This window comes from Helicoverpa armigera, chromosome 7 (genome assembly GCF_030705265.1).
Source record: "Helicoverpa armigera isolate CAAS_96S chromosome 7, ASM3070526v1, whole genome shotgun sequence".
Classification (NCBI taxonomy): domain Eukaryota; kingdom Metazoa; phylum Arthropoda; class Insecta; order Lepidoptera; family Noctuidae; genus Helicoverpa; species Helicoverpa armigera.
The window spans coordinates 6,008,943-6,033,271 of NC_087126.1; the positions used below are offsets into that span (position 1 = coordinate 6,008,943).

At 37.2% G+C, this 24,329-nt stretch overlaps 2 protein-coding genes across 6 annotated transcripts in view; one reads left to right on the forward strand and one right to left on the reverse strand.

Moving 5' to 3' along the window:
- Diap1 (Death-associated inhibitor of apoptosis 1) overlaps positions 1-12,805 on the forward strand; it is a 141,308-nt gene extending 128,503 nt beyond the window's left edge. Inside the window, exons 2-4 of one of the 5 annotated variants that reach the window (XM_064035467.1) lie at positions 1,631-1,695; positions 1,902-1,964; positions 10,263-12,805. In XM_064035467.1, coding sequence (XP_063891537.1) covers positions 1,904-1,964; positions 10,263-11,344 — 1,143 coding nt within the window. In that variant the 5' untranslated portion in view covers positions 1,631-1,695; positions 1,902-1,903 and the 3' untranslated portion in view covers positions 11,345-12,805. Of the gene's footprint in view, positions 1-1,624; positions 1,696-1,827; positions 1,965-5,573; positions 5,924-6,775; positions 6,947-9,401; positions 9,598-10,262 lie in introns of those variants that run through there. The other 4 variants (XM_021339975.3, XM_021339974.3, XM_064035468.1 and 1 more) reach the window with 4 other exon arrangements.
- A 1,491-nt stretch (positions 12,806-14,296) lies between these two features.
- LOC110380087 (DNA mismatch repair protein Msh2) overlaps positions 14,297-24,329 on the reverse strand; it is a 29,849-nt gene continuing 19,816 nt past the window's right edge. Inside the window, exons 5-16 of the mRNA XM_049847727.2 lie at positions 23,728-23,880; positions 23,206-23,441; positions 21,839-21,997; positions 20,703-20,910; positions 19,794-19,953; positions 18,810-18,984; positions 17,965-18,149; positions 17,315-17,536; positions 16,375-16,607; positions 15,587-15,678; positions 15,045-15,270; positions 14,297-14,566 (exon numbers count right to left, since the gene is read on the reverse strand). Of these exons, the coding sequence (XP_049703684.2) occupies positions 14,336-14,566; positions 15,045-15,270; positions 15,587-15,678; positions 16,375-16,607; positions 17,315-17,536; positions 17,965-18,149; positions 18,810-18,984; positions 19,794-19,953; positions 20,703-20,910; positions 21,839-21,997; positions 23,206-23,441; positions 23,728-23,880 (2,280 nt within the window). The 3' untranslated portion in view covers positions 14,297-14,335. The remainder of the gene's footprint in view (positions 14,567-15,044; positions 15,271-15,586; positions 15,679-16,374; positions 16,608-17,314; positions 17,537-17,964; positions 18,150-18,809; positions 18,985-19,793; positions 19,954-20,702; positions 20,911-21,838; positions 21,998-23,205; positions 23,442-23,727; positions 23,881-24,329) is intronic.

The window sequence follows — 24,329 nt, forward strand, 5'->3', positions numbered from 1 at the left end:
GGTAATTACCGACCATAGACTTCTTAAACTGAACTTTAAATGTTCAGTTTCAATAGTTTATGGTTTCATATTATTTCTTTAAGCAAAACTGAATTTGCGAGTTTTCAAAGCATAATCCTCTTGATAACAAGTGTTTTATAACAGCACGATACCTACCCGTGTTCGGCGGACTGGCTGGTTACTTCGTGCAACTGATCCCGTCCCGCGGGCTGCGGCACGGAGCGAAGAGTTCTGGGAAAAGCAGGCCGCATACCACGCCGCGAGCCGCTATTGGACCGCCTTGCCTTGTGCCCGCCCGCACTCAAAGACAACATTTCAGAAGCGGCACATTTTGTCCATAGCAACAGAGGGCCTGTCTTAAAGTATGAATTCAAAGTGCCCGTAAGATTTTAAAGGGCCATAAAATGACTAGTTACTAATTTAAGGTCCCTAAGTGACTGATGTAAGATCAGAAAATGCCAAATGTAATCACGCCATAAACAATAAAGAGGTAAGTATATTATTACATATAAGGAGGAAGATGTGCTATTAGAATTATGGTTTTCATTTTACTAATTGTTTCCTTTCAGTTAGTTACAAGCATTTTTTTTTATTTTGGCTCCCACGTTTATTGTTAACTCTTTTCTCTGTCCATCGACCTAACTACACAATGTGCACATAACATCTGTGAGCCTCTACTCTATGGTCATTGTTAAGTCACGAAGTAAGCGCTGTAGGCACCACTCTCGTCGGGCCGGGTTCATTCATTAAAATATGCATTTATTATTACTAACATGCGTCTGTGGTGCATTGCCGCTGCCAGACAGACCTTTGTGAGTTTTATCCTATTTCATAACGAGCGTGTGCTTACTTTCTAAGTTAGATTTTGGAATTTCAAGCTATGGACACTGCCACGTTTATTCCGAGTTCTTGAACCGTTGTTACAATCAATAGTAGATACCCATCTACCTATTCACAATAGGCATACATCGGATAAATTGATACCTATAACAAACGACGCGTCGTTTATACAAAGCAGCAACCAAAATTGGTCTGTTTTTTGGCTAATTTCAGGTATGAATTAAGGGGGTGCGGTGGGGGTGGGGTGTAAGGGATGAGGGCGACAGCTGCGAAGCACGTGGAGCGGCAGCTGTGCCGAGCTGATGCCGCGCGCCGCCCGCGCTCGCGCAAGCTGCTCGCGCACCTGCCAACGTCAAAATATTCCCAACTTTTTGTACGTACTACCTTCACAATGCAATATTATGGTGGTGCCTTGGCATCTGCCCTGATTAAGCTAACAGCTGTTTGGTAGGAACCAAAAGCCACAAAACAAAACTGCATGTAGCAGCAACATCTATCTACTTTAGCTTATAAGCTGTTATAAGAACACATAACGAATTATTAGATTAGGTACCTAACTAAGTAATTAGGGATCGGTTTTGTGAACCATACTTGTGGGTACATAGGTAATTTGAGAGCAAGGGCAAAATCTAACTATGATTCAGATGAGCATTCCCGGCAGAAGTGCAGATTGCACCAGACCACGCTGGGTCCGATTGAACAATGCAGTGCAATACGAATGAGCTAATCATTGGACACGTTTTGTTACGTTGTGTTTACGTAGGTAACGTTTATCGTCGTATCTTGGCTTAGTTTACATGTAGCATTGAAGCGACAGCTGCAGTGCTCGCTAGTTCACAAAGTAATCCAATACAGGTAACCTAACTCCTTGAATTCATAATTTTATTTGTTATTGTTTTTCTTTGGTGTTAACTGTCATTTCATTGAGTGTGAGAAACGTCAGATTTCTTTTATAAAATTTTGACTAAAATCAATATTTATTTTTAGGTGTGTGTGAAAACTAAAATGGTTGTTCTAATAGTGGCAAGTGAAACTTAACATTATTTCTTTTGCACCTGTAGACATGGACGAAAACATATCAAGGGAAGTTGTGGAAAACATAGCTGTAAAAACTCCAGTTCCAGGTAAATACCTATTAGAACATAATTTTACTATTTTTCCTATTCTATCTACAGACGTACCTACTGAGAAAGGTACATAGGTGCCTGCTTAATACACATTCTGTGCGGTAATGGGTGCTTAACGTTTTTTTCTAATATATGAACCTACTTACTTAATATTTGTATAGTGAAGAGAACTTGCTTCAAAGGGATCCTTAGGGTTTCCAATAATGCCTTTTAGGTACCTAAGTGTCATTTAGTAAATCAGTGTAACGTATGCATCTGTGAGTTTTTCCGCAATCGAGCAAATTACTCTTTGCTGGAGGACATTGTTGGTATCGATAAAAAACCACCAAATACATAGACCGTATGAGTATCATCCCAATAATGGATCCCGGCTGTTAACTTTAGACTGCTGACTTGTTATCTAAATTCCAACCTACGTAACAAAGAATAATTTAGGGTCATTTCGCCTGTTGGCGACCATTTAGTGCAGTTGGCAAGTTTGACGGCGATAATAAAAATGCTCCAGCACTCATTTCCATGTCAAATTTGTGTTATGTATTCCTTATATACTCTATTTTAAGATTAACTTTCAGTTGTATTAGAAATATCTTACGTTTTCTATTTAAATCGATAAACCTCAGAATTAGGCGTTTTACCCAGTTTGCGTCCACAAAATCCAATTCGCGTCCACCCATGGTCCAGTTCGCGTCCAGCGGCTTTGAAAAGGAATATAGGGGTGAAATTGTTAAGAATTAATAAAGAAAGATTGTATTTGAACAATTTCTTTATTTAACAATAAACTTAATTATTAAAAATCAACATTATCATCATTTAAAATTCACTTTAAAAAACAAACAGGGTAAGCTAAATAAAACCGTTTAAAAATAAAAATAATTCTTCTCAACATTGGTTTAAGTAACTTAAAATTAGGCAATTAATTTTGCAACTTGAAGAATAAACAGTAGTCAGTTCTGTTAATTTTACTCTAAAATCACAGGGAATGCTTAAGATCCGCCTTGATTATACTAAGTTTTTGGCCATATTATTTTTTTTTTATTAGCCTATGCTGTCCCACTGCTGGGCAAAGGCCTCCCCCATAGCCTTCCATTTTTCTCTGTCCATCGCTATTTGTGGCCAGTCCGAGAGGAAGCTGTCCAAGTCTTCTCTCCAGCGTTTTCTTAGTCTCCCTCTCGGTCACCTTCCATCCTCAGGGATCCAGTGTGTGGTGATGTTGGCCCACTTGTCCGGGTGCATTCGACTTCAACTTTGCAGACTTATTGCCCACATCGACTATGCCCGGATCTTGGACCGGATAATGGTGTTGCGTATCCGGTCACTAAGCCGTATGCTGAGCAGGCTACGCTCCATGCTCCTTTGGCATACTTTTAGCCTGGACTTTTGAGATTCGGTCAAAGACCAAGTCTGAGCGCCGTAGGTTAGGATGGGCAGAATACACATGTCGACTAGTTTCCGCTTCAGACATAAAGGGAGTTCTCCCTTCATGGACCAGTAGCTCTTCCAGGCGTTTTCGATCCGTAGATCGATTTCCTTTCATATTAAATTAACAAAACAATTTAATAATTTTGTGTAAACATACAACTAAAAGAATTGTTGAGTCAATAAATTATCAGACAAGGTAGCATATTCTTTGCATATTTTTTATCGATTTATTCTTCTCTCGAATAACATTTAACGCTTTATTTAAATCTTCTGTGTATGTTGTCTTTTCCTTCTTTTTTCCTGTATCGGAAGAACTTATTTTAAATGAAATTACTTATATCAGTTGATAATTTAATTATAACCACGTATATATCTTAATAAAAAAATGTACTGTTTAATATATTAATATTAAACAGTATGTTTTGATTATTTTTTATAAGCAAGTATTTAACGAAAACAGTGGACGCAATTTGGTTTATTATTATAGAGGATAGTTTTAGTTCGCGTCCATTGTGGACGCAAAGTGGAAGTTTCGTAAAATTCGATGTAGTAATTCGCGTCCACCTTATTTTACTCGTTAAATATAAAAAACATTACCAAATTCATAATAAACATTATACTTTTATTCATCATTAAACTGTAGAAATAGCTATCTATCCTAAAATTCACATAAAACAATATAAAACTTACCATCAAACACGCCGCTGCACACTAATTTTTATCTAAAATTCTGCGTGTTTTCGCTTTCTTGTTGAAGAGCCTAGACTAATTATTTTTTCTAAAAGGATTGGTTGGACGTACAGAACGTTTGTCTATCTGTGCGTGCCTCTTATACATTAACGTATTAGCGGTAATGACTTTTCGTTTGATTAGTGTGTTAATTGACTTGTTTTCGAGGATTTTTAAAAGGAGATCGGCAAAATGGACGCGAACTGGGCTATGGTCGCGAACAGGCGAAATGACCCTATTTAATCTGATAAAAAAGTGTCCGAAAACTGGCAGATTGATAAAATATTTTTTTCCATCTTATACCTACCACCGACTGGTCATAATATAGGTAGGTACGTCCTTGCCTATAGATTACCGAAAAATGTACGAACTCTTATTTACTTAAATCTGACAGATATAGGTACCTACTTAACGATACAAGGTGACAGTGCGTTATGTTATACCTTCCCTTCTTTTTATTTATTGGATTTATTTATTCCTTTTCTTATTTATTAGAACATAAAGGACAAGGAATGTCCGAGCGTAGCAAATTTTGGCATTTTTAAGCTAGATAAAGTGGTTTGGGGGAAAGATAGACTGTTCGGTGTACCTGTCTGGATACCTACATAAATGGTTCAAATTTTTTTTTTACTATGAAGCAGTTGACCGCTGCAGACCAAAGTATGCGCGTAGAGTAATGTTGCCATGTTTTTGTACCAAATGGTATAAATGAATGAGTTTCCTACCCATATGAGCTATAGCTATCGTTGCGTAAACGTAAGAACATAATAATATATTTTACAATTACAACTTTTTTGTAAGGCGGCCAACTTTCCGAAAACTGAATGCGGGACTTAACCTTTCGTGAAAAGGCTTTGGGCATTGAAAAATGATCGGACGGAACTGATAAAATAAAAACCGTAAGCAAAAAGCTATAATTTAACCTATCAATAGCGTGCACTAATGTCTTATTTTCAAAATCATTAGGCCTCACGAGTTCAGTAGATATAAAGAGAACGAGATTATATTATAGGTAATCTGTGTTCCTGCACTGTAGAGCGTGCGCGCAGGTGGGTGTTGTGTAGAAGTGTGGTAGAAAAATAGGGATGCGGGACATGCGGGACGCATACAACGTTTTGCGGGACTATTTTACTAATAATTTCAAAACGGGATTTCGTCAAGCATTGCGGGACGGTCCCGCAGAATGCGGGACGGTTGGCCGCCTTACTTTTTTGATTTCTATGTGATTGGGAATTTTGTCTACAAGTACATTAGATAATAACGAAGGTATTAAATCGATAGTAGGAATAATTGGTCAAGATATCAGTAGTTCCAGTTCTTATACCTTTAAAAAAAATCTCGTCAATACTTCTTAGCACCAACGCGAACGGTACAAAATACGTATAAATATAGTTTTCGATCTTTTATCTGGCAACACTGATCAGTTAGCATTCGTTGCGGGCGGCATCGATGCGAGCGAGCGAGCGAGCCGAACCGAGTAGCGCGGCGTGTGGTGTTGGTGTGCTGTGCGATGAATAGTTTCAGTCCGAACGTCGACGGGTGACGCATGTTTCGGTACTTACTATAATACTCGGGCCGAGCCGCGATCGATCGTGAACTGCTGTGGACGTCACTACGTTCGTTAGTCGCGAGTTTCGCACTCATGTTGGAGAGTTGTGTTGTTTGTTTGTCAATCCGCGTTACGTTTGACAAGTGAGAGTGAGAACAATTTATTTGGAACCTAGTCAAAACAATCAATTTGATGTGGTCGTGTTTCTTACCTTGTGTACATACAAAAAATACTGGATTACAAATGGATATTACCAAAGGTAAAAGCGATTTCCTTACATAACCTTTTCATGACCATATGTTTTTAGATTTGGAACGAGGGCGACGTCACTTATCCTCTTTACTGGATTCATAGTGTTATTTTTAGCGTTTATTTTGTTATCGGTGAACATGCAGTAGGTACAATGCTTTGGTTTGACATGGATGGATAAAATAATAGTACTTTTAACGTTTAAGATCGAGAAGACTTAATTTTCAATAGAATTAGAATAGAAGATTGAATTGTAAAATCATTACTAAGATTCTGTTTCAAAATTAACAAACATGTTTTTGCCATAATGTACCAAATACCTACTGTCTTATCATAACCCTCAGGTCAATATTTACATTCATAATCTATTTAATTCAATACTGTTAATTGTAAACACCTTAGCTGTTGTTATTGAGACTGATCCATTAATTTAGTGTTATTATTTTTCTTTGTTCGGCTAAAATAAAATTGTTGTTTATTGTTTTGATAGAAGCTAGGACTAGCTTCAATCCTCAATAGTCTAAAAGTTTATTTATAATACAGTCAATAAGTTAATATAAAAAACAGCACTGGTTTGAAATAAAATTGTAAATAATAAATATTTTGGCTGTACACCAACGCCATCTATAGTGTGGAACTGTAAGATACAATAAAGTGCTGATGTCATAAAGAAAAAGAATATTGAATGTCTAAGTACAGAGCAACCAATAAGTGGCTCTTTAGAAGCCTTCACTTAAAAAATGGAATATTTCCAAGAACCCTTTAAATCTAAAGATTTTAATCATCATTATATGACTTATGTACCGTTTCAAAGAATTATTTGAAGCTGATAAGATATCACAATGAAGATAGTATATATTTCATTTGATCTTTTCCTCAAAACATCATTCTGTTATAAAGCATAAGCTGTCACTGACACTACGTTCTTACTTACTGGTTTTTTTGTTGCTTAGTAGTTTTGTTAGTAAGGCTATGGCCTTGTCAATTGATACATACCCCACCTCTACCCAATGGGGCCTCATTGCTGATTTTGGTAAGTGTTGTCAACTTGGCAGTATGTAAACTTTATGAATACTGTTAAATTTATTTATAAGTTTAATATTACCATGGTGATCAGAAAAATATATTGTAATAACCGTTAATACCTGAATGCTTATAAATCGTAGTTATTAAGAAAAAACATTAATTTTCCCTGTATGTATGTTTCCTTAATAATTGTGCTAGTTTAATGTTAAAATAGCTCTTTTCCTCTTGGTCTCTGATAATGTAATGAACATTGTGTAAGTGAGCTGCTACTAACTTACAGTCCTACTAGCGCCATCTGTTAGCAATATTCGAAGTTAATTTACATTTATTTAAAAAAAATATTTAGAGTACTGGCTTCAATCTAAAAATGAATGAAAGTAGTGTAGTAAAAATAATCATACATATTTAACATTTAGCAATAAGTAAATGATTAAGTTATTGGTGAATTACAAACTATGTATTTGCAATGTTGTAATTTTTTGTTTAATATTTTTTTATCACAAATTCTGTAATTGTTTATGTTATCTTATCAATTACAAAATAATGTAGGTACATCCCATTTGGACAAAAACCACATAAAGCTTCAAAACTGTTGACAGGATAGAGTGTTGCCAATATAAATATTATAAAGGCAGTTATAACAAACAAGCAGCCGTTTACATTCACGAAACTAAAAATTGTATTTTTTATAATTAGATTAAAACACATTTCCAATTTCAGTTTATTAATAATAGGGAGAATAAAATAAAGAAATAAGCGGATTACTGGACATTTAATATTCAAATGTACCCCAGTTACCGAAATGCGAATCGAATATCATCGAATGTCTGCTAGGTCACATTAAATAAAATAGGCACTTAGATAACGCGTCAATGATAAAGAATCATTATTGATCCACAATCAAACCAAAAGCCATTCGGTATATCTTATCGTCGCGATATAAACGTTTTTTGTACCTATTAGTCGGGTATTTCTAGCAGGATATTTTTTCCTTTTGCCTCGGTACATTTTATATTCAATGCCGTCGTACTCTTTGATATGTATGTGCCCCATCTGGCGGATGTTCTCTTCCGCTGACACCAATTCCGGGCTATCCTTTAGTTTATTTTTTCAACTTTTATGATGAGAGAAGCCACGGTTTGTTTAAACTACGCTAAAACAACAAGCATAAATTTCATTCATACAATCTCATTCGAGCTCGTATTCATTAAAGATTATGTTTGCCTTGCTAGAAAATCGAATCCTATCTGTAAAACTGTTTGAATTATATAAGGAGAAATTGCTTAGACAACTGTACTGAAATTACGTAGACGTATGTAGCTAAATAGATAGCAGTCTAGCGCGTAGGCGCTACAGGCGAGGCATTGGAATTCGAAAGCCGAGCGCCGACCACCCATAGGCATGAGAACATGGCCCCGTCCCCTTCCCCACGCTTGCTCTCCCGGCCGGCGCCGCCTCTCGCCGCTCTCTTAAGGCACAATGCTGAATTTCATTTGCTTTTTGCAGCGAGTGACGTGAACTTTGCACATGATATCAGTCCGCTGGTTGGACTTTACAACTAACAAGTTTGCTTATTCATATAGTTATAGGACCAGGGATAGCAAAATAATTCATTTAATTCATATTAATTCCATCGTACCTACTTACATCGAACATTTATTTCTTAAACTGAAAACAAAGCTGAACTAAATTAATGTAGTTAATAGGACTGACACAAAAACGTCCGAAACTACAATTACCTACTAAAAAGTAAAGTTATATTAGACTACAGTGTACACTTCTTCCCTAAGTACTTAGTGTCCGCATTCCAAACATCCACTTTTGTCTACTTTTTATTTGGTGTTGTATTAGACCCGCCCATCAGTAAACTACTGCCACATTCCACAGGCCCTTTTTTACGCTGTGTGGTCGCGGTTTCCGCTGAAGACGGCAACGTCGCGTCTCAAATATGAATGAAATCCGGTCGGCTGTGAACGGCACGGCAACGTCGCACCAGACGCTAGCCTGATTGAGAACTTACTATCAGTGTTGCCAGATGAATAGAATATAAGACATTTTGCTGCTCGTCGAAATGTAGATTTACTAATTATGAAACTTATAAAGTACCTAGTTATACTGTAACAGTGAGTTTCAAGAAGAGTTTTCTCTAACACGTTAAATATTGCCATAAGTTTATCAATGATCTAAGATTCCAGAATCGTAGTATTGGTTAGTTATATTTTTGCTGTTTAAAGTTAGCATTATCAACTTATACAATTATTGTAGTCCCTACTGTAGTCTATAGAATGTAACAGCTGTGTCCAATATATACTCACAATGGCGAATTGCCGAAATGCACGGCGCACCCCATGTGCACGACAATACTCCTAGGCGCGGAGGGTTGCAGTCGGACTATTTAAACCCTCTTTTCAAGTGCGTACGCTTGCGCAGTGGGGTGGTCGTTGTAGCACGATATCACCACCAGGCGGCACAGTATACGTACAGCCAACTATGTCCGTACTCACACGTACGATATCGCGCTATCATTTTATTTCTACAGTTATTATATGCAAAAGTTCTAGTTTTTTTGCAATGTGCGTTTGCAGTGTTACGTGAAAAGTTTTCTGTGTATTTAAACCGCCAAAATGCCCCTTTTAATCGACACCAAAAGTAGAAATGGTAAATATCGATCCGTGTCCTGTCGGCCATTAGCAATTTTGGAGGCCTATTGTTTTGGTAACGTGTGGACTTTTTCGTACTTTTCAAACAAGAAATGTTGAAATTCCTTTTAAAAGACAGCCGAAATTATGAATTTGTATAATATGCCATTTGAAAATTGACCCGATTTCTAGAAAGTCGGGAAAAGCTGTTGTGGCCAATGAATTTTTAACATTTAGTTGTTTGAATAGTGGATAGGTTCTTCAGGCTTGCAAAGAAAATTGATCTACGTACTATCCGTTTGGAGTCTGGATCCAAGGGTTAGAAAAGTGGCCATTCGGTACATGCGCACTGAGTGCACTTAGGGAGGAGTGAGGGCGGGCTGAAGGGAGAAGGGCAGGCATTGGAATGTCGATGACGCAGCCAGCCGGGCCGGCCCCGGCGGCCGCGAACTTGTTGTTATGTGAAACTGTTTTTAAACGCACACTCACGCACGACATCTTCTACATAAGAATTCGTCTTTAATGTATAAGTTACTTATATTCAATTAGCTCTGAACTCATCTTATGTCTTGTCTTGATAAACCTTCACTTATTTAACTCTGCTGAATACTTAATAGGTTTGAACCAATGCTTTAACTAAAATATCACAGGATATTATTAACAAAACTTTTTCTTTATTTCCAGTGGCATCCAATGGCCCCGCCTCACCATTAACGCTATTCAAGAGCGCTCCGCGCGAGGCTAAGATTCGACCTTTGGTTGGGCCGCTAGTGCTGCCGACGCCGAGCTACGACTCAAACGCCGGCTCTCCGGCCTCGTCACCCTCTACACCTTCCTGTTCCTCTTCATTCAGCATCGACAAGACCGACAACCATGATACGTTTGGCTTCAGCACCGATACAATTGATATGCGACGAGAAGATGAAAGAATAAAAACGTTCGAAAAATGGCCAGTCACATTTCTACCCGGAGAACAGCTCGCTCGGAATGGATTTTATTATCTTGGCCGCGGAGATGAAGTACGCTGTGCATTCTGCAAAGTTGAAATAATGAGATGGGTCGAAGGCGATGATCCCGCCAAGGACCATCAGCGTTGGGCGCCACAATGCCCATTCGTTCGCAAGCTGGGCGGCGGCGCCAGCACGGACTCGAGCGGCTCGGGCCGAGACGAGTGCGGCGCCCGCGCGGCCGCCACCAGCACCACGCCCCCACGCATGGCCGGCCCCGTACACCCACGCTTCGCTTCCGAAGCTGCGCGTTTGCGCAGTTTTAAAGACTGGCCGCGATGCATGCGGCAAAAACCAGAGGAACTTGCCGAAGCTGGTTTCTTCTACACCGGTCAGGGGGATAAGACCAAGTGTTTCTATTGCGACGGCGGTTTGAAAGACTGGGAAAATGATGACGTGCCCTGGGAACAGCACGCGCGCTGGTTCGACCGCTGCGCCTACGTGCAGCTGGTGAAGGGCCGCGAGTACGTACAGAAGGTGATGTCCGAGGCTTGCGTGGTGACGGCGGCCGAGGCGGAGAAGGACGTGGCGCCGGCCCGGCCGCCCAGCCAGCCCACCACACCCAGCACGCAACCCGAAACGCCGGAAAACTCCGTAGACGATTCCAAATTGTGTAAAATCTGTTATGCAGAGGAGCGCAACGTGTGCTTCGTACCGTGCGGACACGTGGTGGCCTGCGCTAAGTGCGCGTTGGCGGCAGACAAGTGCCCGATGTGCCGCAGGACGTTTCAGAATGCAGTGCGATTGTATTTCTCATGAGAAGAGCCAACGAATCGAAGGCTCGATTCTAGTCTTAAGGGACGGTCCGACAGAGCTATGTGCTGAAACCACGAGCTCCTATGTCACGTTTCCACAGGCGGAGAATCCTATTTAAACTGATTCCCAGATAGTTAGATAGGAACTCGCTAGTGTAACAAGAAAAATACGCTTAACTGTTGATAGGTAGAGATTGAGTCCTTAGGAGCGAGAAGTGTACCTAATAGTAAAATATATTAAAATACATAGGTAAACATATTGACATATATGAAGAAGAATAGATACGCTTATTACTTTACTTTATACATACTTCAGGTTTATTCGTGATATTACAAGTATTTATTTTATATTATAAGCAGCTTTGAATAAATTATATTGCTTGTTTGCAATTTCATCTTAAGTGGGATTTCGTAAGCCCGTTAAACATCATGTTAAATAGATACAGCAAATAAGCCTTTTTGTCTTCATATACAGATAAAATTAAGTATTATTATGGAAATTTTCAAAATTTCTGACTGTGGAAGCGTGGCCATACAGGGGCCGCCCCGTGATTTAATAAATTAAAAGCGGTGGGGCAATTTTAAAACTCCGCGTTAAATAATAATTTATAAGACAATATAATTTTTTGATGTTAAAATTATTTTAAATTATTAATAGATACATACAGAACGTCCACATTTGGGAAATATTAATGTCAATATAGTAAACATAGATTTTATTATACCTATTAAGACTTATTTTCACCCAAAAGGCTAGTCTAAATAACGCATTAGATAAAAGTGCAAAAGTTATAATACTGTTTTTTTTTTTCAAAAAGTCCAAAAATGTGCGTACTTCTCATGTGACATAAATGATGTAAATAATTTAATGTAAATATCCTAGTTTATCGTTTTGTCCCACCGACAAAAGTGTAAATAATGTTGAAACATTTGGCAGCACAAATAACGAGACTGATACAAAAAAAATGCATTTTCACATAAAACTTTTCAAAAATCCGCCTTGTTCCTTGTGCTAGCTAAATGTAAATGTGAGTAAATTTTCTTAATAATGCAAATTCAAGTTGAATCATTGAAGCCCTACTGACTGTTTCGGAATTTAGTTATTTTAATGATAGCATTTCTAAGACTAATGACACTGGCGTGCGATGCTTATAAGAAAATAAATAAGTTGCATATCAATTGTTTGTTAATATGCTAACTCCAGAACTTTTTTCTTGACGTTCTATCACGGAAGGAATGTATTTAACAAATCGCATTACTGTATTTGTCATAGGAATATCATTTGAAGTAGAGGTTTCCTACAAAGGTCATTTAATATTAGTAAATACAACTCATGCCACTGAATTATATCGTTTTTGACATTTAATATAAAAATAATAAATAAGAAACTTAATTTAAACGGCGTATTAAATTGTTTTTCATATGTGATTACTATTTCATTATTAATAAAAGTTGTTAAATCATATGTGATTGTTTTATTGTTACACTTCCTAACAAATATATAATATAGAAATTATCTTTCCCTATACCCACACAGGGGTTGTGGCCAAAGATATTACCTACAGTCTGCGAGAGAGCAGTGCAGTTGATAGTGTCCATTCTAAAAATACAGCCATGACAAAACCTAACCAAACAACCCCGTCAGCAAACCACCATGTAACATTCAGTATTACCAAGCCCAAACATTGAATTACTACCCTTACTCAGTACAGAGCTCGTCGCTAAGTCGAAGCCACGCGGATCGATCGATCACAATATCATAGGTCGCTTCCCGCGGTCGGTCCGTGAAAGGGTGACCATTTTTAACCGACTTCAAAAAAGGGGGTCCTCAATTCGATTTTGTTCTACTTTCGAAAATTGTAGGCATACATAGGGTAAAAATTTGACACTCAGGTGTATATAGGTGTATTTGCCCGATAGCACTATTCAACAGTGAATAGTGACACGTATGCTTATCACCGAAAAGCCAAAAATAAAAAACTTATTACAAAATAAATTACAGTTAAATCAACCTATCTCAAAAACTATAAGAGATACTTTGATCAAACCAAAAATCGTTGAAAGAGTTAATTAGCATGCATCACCTCTATTTTTTTTAGAATTTTATACCCCGTAGTTATAAAAATAGAGGGGGGGGGACATACTTTTTACGACTTTGAGAGCTGATATCTCAAAAACCGTTCACTTTAAGAAAAATGTTTTTTAGAAAACTTTATATCATTTTAAAAGACCTTTCCATTGATACCCCACACGGGTATGTACATCGAAAAAAAAAATTTCATCCCTCAGTTACATGTATGGGGGGCCCCACCCCCAATTCTTTTTTTTACTATTTAGTGTCATATTTTTGTAGCGGTTCATACAACACATATTCCCATCAAATTTCATCACTGTAGTACTTATAGTTTCCGAGTAAATCGGCTGTGACAGACGGACAGACGGACAGACGGACAGACGGACATGACGAAACTATAAGGGTTCCGTTTTTGCCATTTTGGCTACGGAACCCTAAAAAGAATCCCTACTTCCAAAATCACTAAAACTCTAATTTTAGGTGCATCGGTCTAGAAGTCGGTGGCAAAGTAAACTTAGATACACCCATTAGACACCGACTTCTAGGCCGATGCACCTAAAATTTGTTCTTTTTGCTTTTCATGTCATGACGAGTTCTTCCGTTGAAGGTTGGGAGCTGGGGCCCGATTCTGCTAAGTTAATAATGTGAAGATTTGATTACCATGTAATCGCAATAGCAGTTTTGAACTTATCGGGCACTCCGCTACTAGTATAGCAGGTAAGATACGAAGTGGTAATTCGAAAAATAACACCTCAAAATCTTTAAAATTATCAATTTTCAAACTTCCAGAAATGTTTCCCAGCTACGTTTCGTGGTGTGTGTATTTGTTCAAATTTTTTTTTTGCATTACCTTGGTGGTTAATAATGAAATGCAATGATTAAAAAAAATGAAAAAAGATCTTTATTATCATAAGAAGAAACTTATGCCATAAGAGATTCCACGTATTTATTTTGAGTTTGCAACAATTCTTGTTTTAGTTTCGTTATTTCCTCCATCATCGAGTTATCGGATGGCGAACTTTCTTGTATTTGTTTACACTTACGTAAGAAGTCTACAATTAATTTGTGACCCTCCGTAGTTTCTTCAGATTGGACAGCTGCTTCTACGTCGAACAAGTTGATTTCAAGTTGCGCCTGTTTCGCTTCAGCATACTGTAATGAAATTGATTTTATTAGATAATTTTAAATATTTCATCAAAACATTTACAGGTATTATAGTTTGGCAAATTCTTCGGGTGTCGGGACGGTGACAGCTGACAGGACTAGCCTGCGATTTTATTCTTCAATTGCACAGGTATTGTAGGTATTTCACTAGCTGGAATTGTATTCAAACTTAGATTAAATGTTGAAAATATTATAGGCAGGTACAAATTACTTAGAACCCCTCTGAAGTCAGTCAGTATGTGTTAATCCAGGGTATCACCTATCTACTTAACAAGTTTAAACCAAATCGGTCCAGCCGTTTTTGCGTGAAAGAATAACAAATATACATCTATACATTCTCACAAAGTTTCACATTTATAATATTAGTAGGCAGAAATGGAAAGATTTAGAGGAGGCCTACTTCCGAAGACGGACAACCTGTAACCTGGACGGCTGTAATGGATGCAACATTAGTAGGATTTCTCACCTCAATAATAGAATCAGGAAGATCAGCTAGCTTCGCGACATGCAGTCCTAAGGAATGCATGGCTGGTCCGGGAGCGATGCGATGCAGCAGCAGCAGCTGACCTTTGACGACCGAGGCTTCCGCGTGAGAGTTGATGATGACGCCCGGGTGGGTGCTGGCTAACCGGGTTAATTCTTGATAGTGGGTCGCGAATAGGCAAAAGCATTGGCTTTTTGTTGCTAGTTCCCTGTTGGAATATTGTATATTAAATTTTAGCTTGTATATGTTAGAGGTCCTCTTACAATAAAGGATTCTGTTTTGACATACAAACATGCTGTTTTTCAGCATACTTTGACAAAGCGCTTTTTTTTTCAGATTCAAGTTTCACCCAATTGGATTGCAGGAAATGAATATTTGTGGTATCAAATACAAAAGCAGATTCAATAAAATTGTATGTATAACACGCTTTCTTTTAATCCTGCGTTTTTTCCACAGAAGCTTATTAGAAGAATATTTGGCTGCGTGATAGTGAAGTTTTAAATAAAATAATACATGAAACTTACTCAGCAATAGCCCAAGCTATGCCGCAGCCTTCATAAGTGGAAGTTCCTCGTCCCAACTCATCGATCAAGACCAGCGAGTCCGGTGTTGCCGTCTGAAAAATAATAATCAATACTTCAATGTGTGTTTTGTGGTAAAAATAATGGAGATATGTAATATTTTGCCATGTATATGTTATGGTATTTTATATTGAATCCGCTCCCTCATCCATATAAATGTATCAAACACCTGTGTAAGAAGTGTTGTATGTAAAATTAAAACATATTTTGTTTTAACAATACAGTATAATCTCACTAATCCGGCACTTTGATAGATCGGCACGTCCAATAATCCGGCACCCTTTGCCCACATCTCTCTCTCCCCTCTGTACCTGTACGCTTTGGTCATTCCGTCGTCGGAGCAGAAGAAAACAGCATATCTGCCAAAGATATTATAATTCTTCGCAACATGCGAGAAAAGGTTTTTAGGCAATTACTACAAGTTGCATAAAAGCAGACCTCAATTAAGGATTATTTCAAATCACCTTTATTAACTATGACTTTTTCTGTACAACCCAGTAATCCGAACATTCCAATAATTCGGCACCCTCCGGTTTTCAATAGTGCCGGATTAGTGAGATTATACTATAACACATTGTTATAAATGAGTTGAGATCGTTGCAAACATTTAATTGATCAACGTCTTAATCTGGTATGTGGCAATAATCAATATCGATATAACACACGCGATGCCACATCACTTCAAATTACTATATCAATCTTCTACCAAGTAGACATTATGACAAACATACCCTGAGTATAGCAGCAGTATCAATCATTTCCCTCATAAACGTGCTGTGTCCCTTAGCCTCGGCATCAGAAGCCCCAATACGTGCGGCCAGAGCCTTCAGTCTAGGTATCTTCGCTGCTGAGGCGGGTATGGGACACCCGGCATGTGCGAGCACGACGGCGACGCCGCAGGATCGCATCCACGTGGACTTGCCGCCCATGTTAGCGCCTGTTACTATGTGCATTACGCCTGTTCCTGTAATGTTTTTGTTTAATATTATATGATATTATAGTTTTTGTTAAGGATATCATTCTCCAAACCTCCCCAACTATGTTGCCAATCTGACTGCCTATCTGACCCCCTAAACCCAGTTACCCGGGCAACCCGATACCCCTTGGTTAGACTGGCGTCAGACTTACTGGCTTCTGATCACGATCACGATTCACCTCCACGTTCACGATTCCCAAAGATGTTCAATGACAGCCGGGACCTACAGTCTAACGTGCCATCCGAAACACAGTCAATGGTGCCTAAGATATACTTAGAAAGTACATACAAACTTTAGAAAAGTTGCATTGGTACTTGCCTAACCTGGAATCGAACCCACGCACTCATACTTGAGAGGTTGGTCCTTTACCCTTTAGGCCACCACGAGTATCCAGAGTTTGGTAAGGTATTATTGAAATAAAATCGTTTATTTTGTAGATTGGTATATCATCACTTTTAAACTTATTTGCATATCAATTGTATCATCCCCAGTCAGTGCGGAAGGATATACAATGATTCTGACAGGAAACAATGGTTCTGCTATTGGTGAGAAAACAAGAAAACACCACGCGCTACTACCAATTGTACACACAAACACTTGGGTGTCAAATAATTCATAAGTCGCAGCCAGTTTTAGGAGCCTAATCCTTAGGACTGAGAAAAGAAGCTAATATCTAAAAGTTTATTCAACCTACCTCTTTTAAACACAACATCATTAGGTATATAAGAGACGCCTTCAGCGACTTCTAAACAAGGATGTCTTAATTCCTTCAGTACCAATTCATTAAGATCTTCAGTGATAGTAGGTCGTATGTACGCCGAATGTGGCGCTGAAGCCGCCGCCACTGAGAACGATACTAACACGTCGAGCCGAGACAATATGTGTGATAGACAGAATAAACATTCTGAGTAGCCCGCTGAAAACATTATTAGATGTCAAAACATTGTAAATAATATTTAATAAGGTCATTTATTAAGAGAAGATTGATATTAAACAAAAGGTAAGGTAAATAAGGGTGAGTTTTACCATTTTACTTTAAATATAACCAAACCATAACCCGCCATATATTTGTCACCCATTAGTCAAATCGGAGATTTTCCAATTGAAAATAGTTCGGTTATCGTTACAGTTAAATGGTGCTACAGAGATCAAAATAAAATAAGTTAGAAGCCATCTTTGTTTTCTTAGGACGCCATTATTTAAGTAAGAACAAAAAAGTTTGCAATACGGTAATTTGGCATCGTAAATACATAAAAAATGTACAATATTACTATTGTAATTTTTTCTGTTCAAACAAACGGGTGTATAAAATAAAATCCACCTGTTCGATGGCTTGTCTCTTACCTGCAATACCAACTATCTCAGCAACTACTTTATCTTGTTCCCGCTCATAATTACTTTTGATCGTGGTATATTCTTCAGTGATATTCTCTAACGCTTTAGTTTTGAATCTCACGCCTCCCTTCACAGCATCTATTATGGTATATTTCTTGTTTCCACGTAGTGTCTGCTCTTCTCTCTTTGTTACTCTGTGAAGACCAATCAAAACTCTTTAAGACAACAGGTACATTGTAAAAAGATTTGTTTCAGTACATGGAGCTACACACAATCAGAATTACGACAAAAACTTAAACATCCGTTGAACATTTGTCTAAAAGAATGTATCTGCAAAACGGACCTTATTTCAACGCCATGATTTGTATTTTTTTTAGAAAAGTGTTCAACAGACGTTTAAAAGTTTTTGTGGTACGACGGTTGTTTGGCTATAAGTATTGATATTCGGAGAGAAACGGCAACAAAAAAGTAATGGATTGACAGATATGTTTTAACGTCTATTAAATAGAGACAAAGAGAATCAAAACATTGAGCTAAGACCTCATAGATTTAGTGAGAGTAAACCGTCTCGAAAGAACAATATCGAAGCCCATAGTTAATGACAGCACAATGAAATGTTTCATTTCGTGTCATTATGTTTTTTCAACATATTATTATTTAGATAGAAAAGTATTGTAGGTAATATTTTTTTTTTTTTTAAGATTGTCCATGGAGTTTCTTGCCGGTTCTTCTCCATGAGACGAACTCTTTGGAACCGTGCACCTAGTTTGACGTTTCGTAAGAGCTTCTATAGGCCATAATTTTTGACTTTGACTCTCAAGCTGAAGTTCAAATAAAACTTCTTCAAAACTTACCTCAAACAGAATCCATTCTGTGGGTTACTCTCTAACTTGATAGTCTTGCCTGCATCGAGGCCTAGGTCTTTAGCGGCCTTGTTTAATTCTTTGTCAGCTGAAGACTGCATTTGTTCCAACTGTTCACTTAGGCTTTGTAGTTGCTCGTCGAACGATGGCTTTACGAGGAAATCTCCTGGAATAGACAGGTGACAGTTATTAGAAATAATATATTTTTGCCAACAAAATCTGCTGTCGGTTTAATATCAACATTTGATCAGTAGATCAAATTAGATTAGTAATAAAAAAAAACCGGCCAAGTGCAAGTCGGTCTCGGGCACGTAGGGTTCCGTACCCTCCAAACTAATATTCTATATATATATTTATGGATATCGGGCAAAAATGAGCAAAAAAATTACGTTTATTGTATGGGAGCCCCCGGAAATATTTATTTTATTCTAGTTTTCAGTATTTGTTGTTGTAGCGGCAACAGAAATACATCATCTGTGAAAATTTCGACTCTCTAACTATTACGGTTCATGAGATACAGCCTGGTGGCAGACGGACGGACGGACGGACAGAAAAGCGAAAACAATAGGGTCCCGTTTTACCCTTTGGGTACGGCACCCCAAAAATCCTAGTTAATTTGTCTGCATAAAGCATAGTTACTGCGAGAGCTGGACTAACAATAGAATGCATCTGTTGTTATATGTTGGTACTATGTATCTGTCTTCTTGCGGTACTACCCACGTCCCAGGGGAACTTATTCCCTCACCCGGATAATATGTACATATATAGCCAATGTCACTCGGGAATACACACTATTTCCAGCATAGAAATATTTTTTTATCCAGTTCAGTAGTTTTAGATCAGCTGGTCTGAAACTTCTATTAGGGTACTACCAAGTAAAAAAATGCTGCCTCTTTATAAAATTTTTACAGGAATACCCACAGATTTACATATGCTGACAATCACGAACAAATTTTAAAATTGTAATAATTTTACCTCTGTCAACAGCTTCCATGTCAACGGTAGTTTCTATCATCTCTAGGAACTTGCCGAGGTCTTCATTCAGCTCTGAGATTGGTTCAGTGATCGATGAGTGAACTGTTGGGTTCTCTGCTTCGGCTAAACAGCGCAGTAAAGATGGCAGTCTGTTGATAGCCTGGAATTATTTAGTTATTGGTTTTATAAGGGATAAATAGAAATACTAAAGTATATAGTGATGACTTGCGCAAGACGGCTGGCAGGAGCTGGATGCAAGAAGCCGATCTCAGTGGCGTGCACTTGGAGAGGCCTATGTCCAGCAGTGGACTGCGATAGGCTGATGATGATGATGATGAGGAAATAGAAATATCCCTTAAGATAAGTAACTTTAGGAATGCTAGTATACATAATATTGTTGTCGTATTATGTTAATTCTTATGTTTCAGTATAAACTAGACAAAAATATTGCCTGAAATCGTCTTGTCTCATCTATATGTAAAACTGAACGATTTTGTAACTTCAATGCATAGAAATGTTACATTAGGTATACTAGGAATGTAATATCAAGTTATCAAAGCCTCTTATTGAGAGATCTAATATCATTAAAGTATGTACATAGGTGTTATTTACTTTAAAAATGTGTTTACAATAATTTTTGTTATTAAAAAGTAATCTGAAAGACCAAATGGGTGCATTTTTTATTCTTTCATTATCGTCGGTTTTTTATTTCACGGTAACAAAAGATAACACTTTGTTTATTATGTTTGGCTAATTTATCAAGCTTCTACGTTATTTCCATAGTTTTTAGTTACTAAAAATAAACATTTTTGTGTTTCAATTATGGACTTTGTGTCCCATATACATAGAGTTAAAATTAGCATACATTTTTAGTAATTATTATTTTTTAATTTTTTATTAAGTACATACCTGATATATTCTATAACAGTCTTGTAAGTTGGCCTTCTTTCTTGTAAGCCTTCTTGCCAAGGCTTGCAAGTCAGGTATCCGTCTTAAATGGTCTTCGTGCAATTGTAAGCGAAGTTGGGAGTTGGACTTTAGTAACTCGACAATGTCTAAGCGTTCGTTAATTAGATTTATGTCTCTGAGCGGTTGGCGTAGCCATTGGGCTAGAAGACTGAAAAAATAATAATAGTTTTTCCGTCAGTTGTTTCATGCGCTTCTCGTGGGAAGGGAAACTACTTCGAACACCTGGATAAAAAGTAGCCTTCCTCGATAGGTCTATCTAACACTGAATCACACACAAACATCATTTCTCTATTCTATCCAGTAGTTCCTAAGTTTCGAACAAACTATTCAGTGTTATAATATAAGTATAGTTTATAAGAAATACGAAATATCTTGCACAATGGAATAAAAAACAGCGTACAATTGTTTTCACTGTTAATCAAAATTCCATCTTATTTACTTTATGAGGTTAATTTTATCTCAACTAGGACAGTGCGCAGTGTCCTTGTATTGAGATAAAAAAATATTACGTACTAAGGATTACTAATAGGTAAGCTATATTGTTAAAATGACATTACAAGTGTCTCAAGATGATGTCAGAATGACCCAAGCAAGTTCCTATTAAAATTAAACACAATAACTTTGTTTTGATGACTCATAACAAGAAAAAACGTCTTAGTATATTGTGAAACTACTAATTACAAAAAAAAAATACACTTGTGTTAATATATTGTCGTTATTTTCGCTCAGTTATATGGAACTACGAATTATATCGTATAAGAAAACTACTATATTAGTAACAAATAGGTAAACGCAATAGCTACTGAACCCATTCAAAAATCTGTGCGACAGCTTTGCGCGGCCAATGCGAAAATAGTCAGAGTAAGGAAATGTTAGAAAAAAAAGTACCCGTCTCTCGGTCCCGACGCCTTAAAAAGCTACTCTTAGCTTTAAACAATGGTATATTATATCACGTATAACCTACGCTTTATTTTATCCGGGTGAAGTAGTTCAATTAATATGAGGTTACAACTACGGGATAAGGCTCATTGAAATAACTTCAGATATCAAAATATATGTTCCCTAGCCATACATACCGTTTCCCCTGTTGAGTGCGGCATCTGTCGAGCAACCCGTACAAACTTCTAGAAGGCGCATGCGATGTGTCTCCGAGCTCAGGAAACACGTTGAGAGCTGATAATGCTGCGGAGTCCAAGTGTAGGAAACAGTCAGCTTGAATGGTTGACAGACGAAACCTGGAATAGTTGTTTTACAAATTAGAACAATTTTTTGAAATTATATCAGCATATGCACTGCGGAAAAAGTAAAACCAATACTCTATTTGAGTCGACACTTAACACGACGGAACACGATAGTCTGCCACTCATTTGATGATTTTTGACGTCGTTAAAAAAAAGACGGCACTTAAGAAAAGGTAAACAATCACTTTTTTGTCAAACAACTATGCAAAAAATATACTACTTCTTAAAATATTGATTCAATTGATAAGGTTATTGTTGTTATTATATTTGCATAATTTTAAGCAGTAATTTATTTTTAAACCGAGTTTCAAAATAAGTCTTATCAATATTGTTTACCTATAGTCCAATGCCTACTCAAATAGAGTATAGTCCAGTTCTTTTCATTTACCAAAAAATTTTTTTTTTGTGATGCTTTATACAATGTGTCCCGGGGATAAGTGACCGCCCGAAATTTTTTGAATATTTGTACAAAATTAAGGATAATTTCATTCATATTTTTGAAAAAAATCATTAAAAAATTTTTATTGTCAGGCCTGTTAATAACAGGCTTTGCTCTTTTTTTTCAAATTTCAGCTGACTGTATTTTTGCATTTGTTTGAAATAGCAGCAAACATTGTTGTGAGCTATTGTAGGAAATATCATGTAGTTTATTAATAAATTAAAAGAAAGTGATATTAAGGGGGCATTTATTGGACTTATTTTGAAAAAAACTGAAAAAAAAGCGTTATTTTCTTTGATTTTTGATTTTCTTTTTTTTCTAATAAATGTTTTATTACATTTTTGTTATGTTTGATAATTTTATTTGATAAACTATGATGTCGGCTAGTCAATAAAGAAAAAAGAATTTTAAAAGATGTAAAAACTTAGGAAATATCTTAAAAAAACTGCAGCACGTCACAGTATTTACTAAAAATCATTAAAAAAAAACCAAAGGCGGTAAGTCCCAAATATAAAGGAAATTATCCTTAATTTTGCACAAATATTCAAAAAATTTCGGGCGGTCACTTATGCCCGGGACACATTGTATATGGCAATTTTGGCATGTCAACCTAAGTGCAGTAAAGAATTCAAAACCGCATTTACGTACTGGCTTCATGCAAATTAATGTGCTCCACAGAAAACTTAAAATTCATAGGAAAGTTTCATAGCAGAAGATTAGCGCCACACAAAGAACACAGTAATAATGAATTTTCACACAATACCTTCCAAAATTGGTGCTATCATTGAGTAGTGCCGAGTATTTAATAGCTGCTGCTAAGCAGGTCATGGCAACCTCTTTGCTTGTCTCTGGAAAAGCATTCGCATCTTGTTGCTGATTCTCTTTGAATTTCAGCAGCCGGTTCAGATCTTGTATAAGCCCTTCAGTTGAGAACTCACTCTTTTTCAATTTAGTTACAGTCACGTTTGTTCTTTCCATCACTTTTTTTAACGCTTTGTACTGAAAGCAAGCGTTAGGAATGTGACATAATTGTAATTTAAGATTATAAAATCAGAGGATTTACAGCATATGGAAATGTTTTTGTATTTTGGTTGTTTCTCTCCCTAGAAACCCCTGTAGAAAGTATATCCCAAACAAACATAATAATACATAACACCATTTGTAAGTATCAAGGCTTCTAGGGCTCAAATTCATAACAAAGTTTGGTCACCGTGTGGTGAGACACACACACAAAAATAAGTTTTTGTTTTTATTATTTTAAAATCTAAAACTTCTGTATACTTACATCGTCATGTTCACTAATAGGCACAAGGCATTCAGAAGGCGCCATCTGAACCGTGATAGTTTCCAACTCCGTTAGCAAATCATCGTCGGTGAACTCAGTCACTGACATTTGATAGTCACCGGCCGTCACGCAAGCTACGCCTAGGAGTCGGCCCTAAAATGTTAAAGATAATAATAAGCCTCTAATATAATAATTGACCTGGTGGAGTCTCCACCTACATTTTTATCCAAAAAGCCGCAATTCTTAACACCTGTCCTATCGTCAGAAAGTTCATGCAGTTGGATGAATATGGTGTAACAACTACACACACAGTAAATACACACTACAAGCTACATTTATTTGGCACTCGCCCGCAAATGTAGTCGAAACTAGCCAAAAGGCTTAGAAAGAGAAATGTTTACCCCAAATAATAATAAGCCAGCCTCCACAAAGGCCCGCTCATCTTTCTACACAATTCTGTCTATATGGTTTGAAGAATCGGTAAGACAAAGAAATAATTAATACTTCTTGTAGGCTTGTTTAATTTTGTCACCCTTAGGTATTTTAAAATGGCAATAGAAGCAAGACCTATGAGATCATGTCTCATGATGTCACTATGTCAT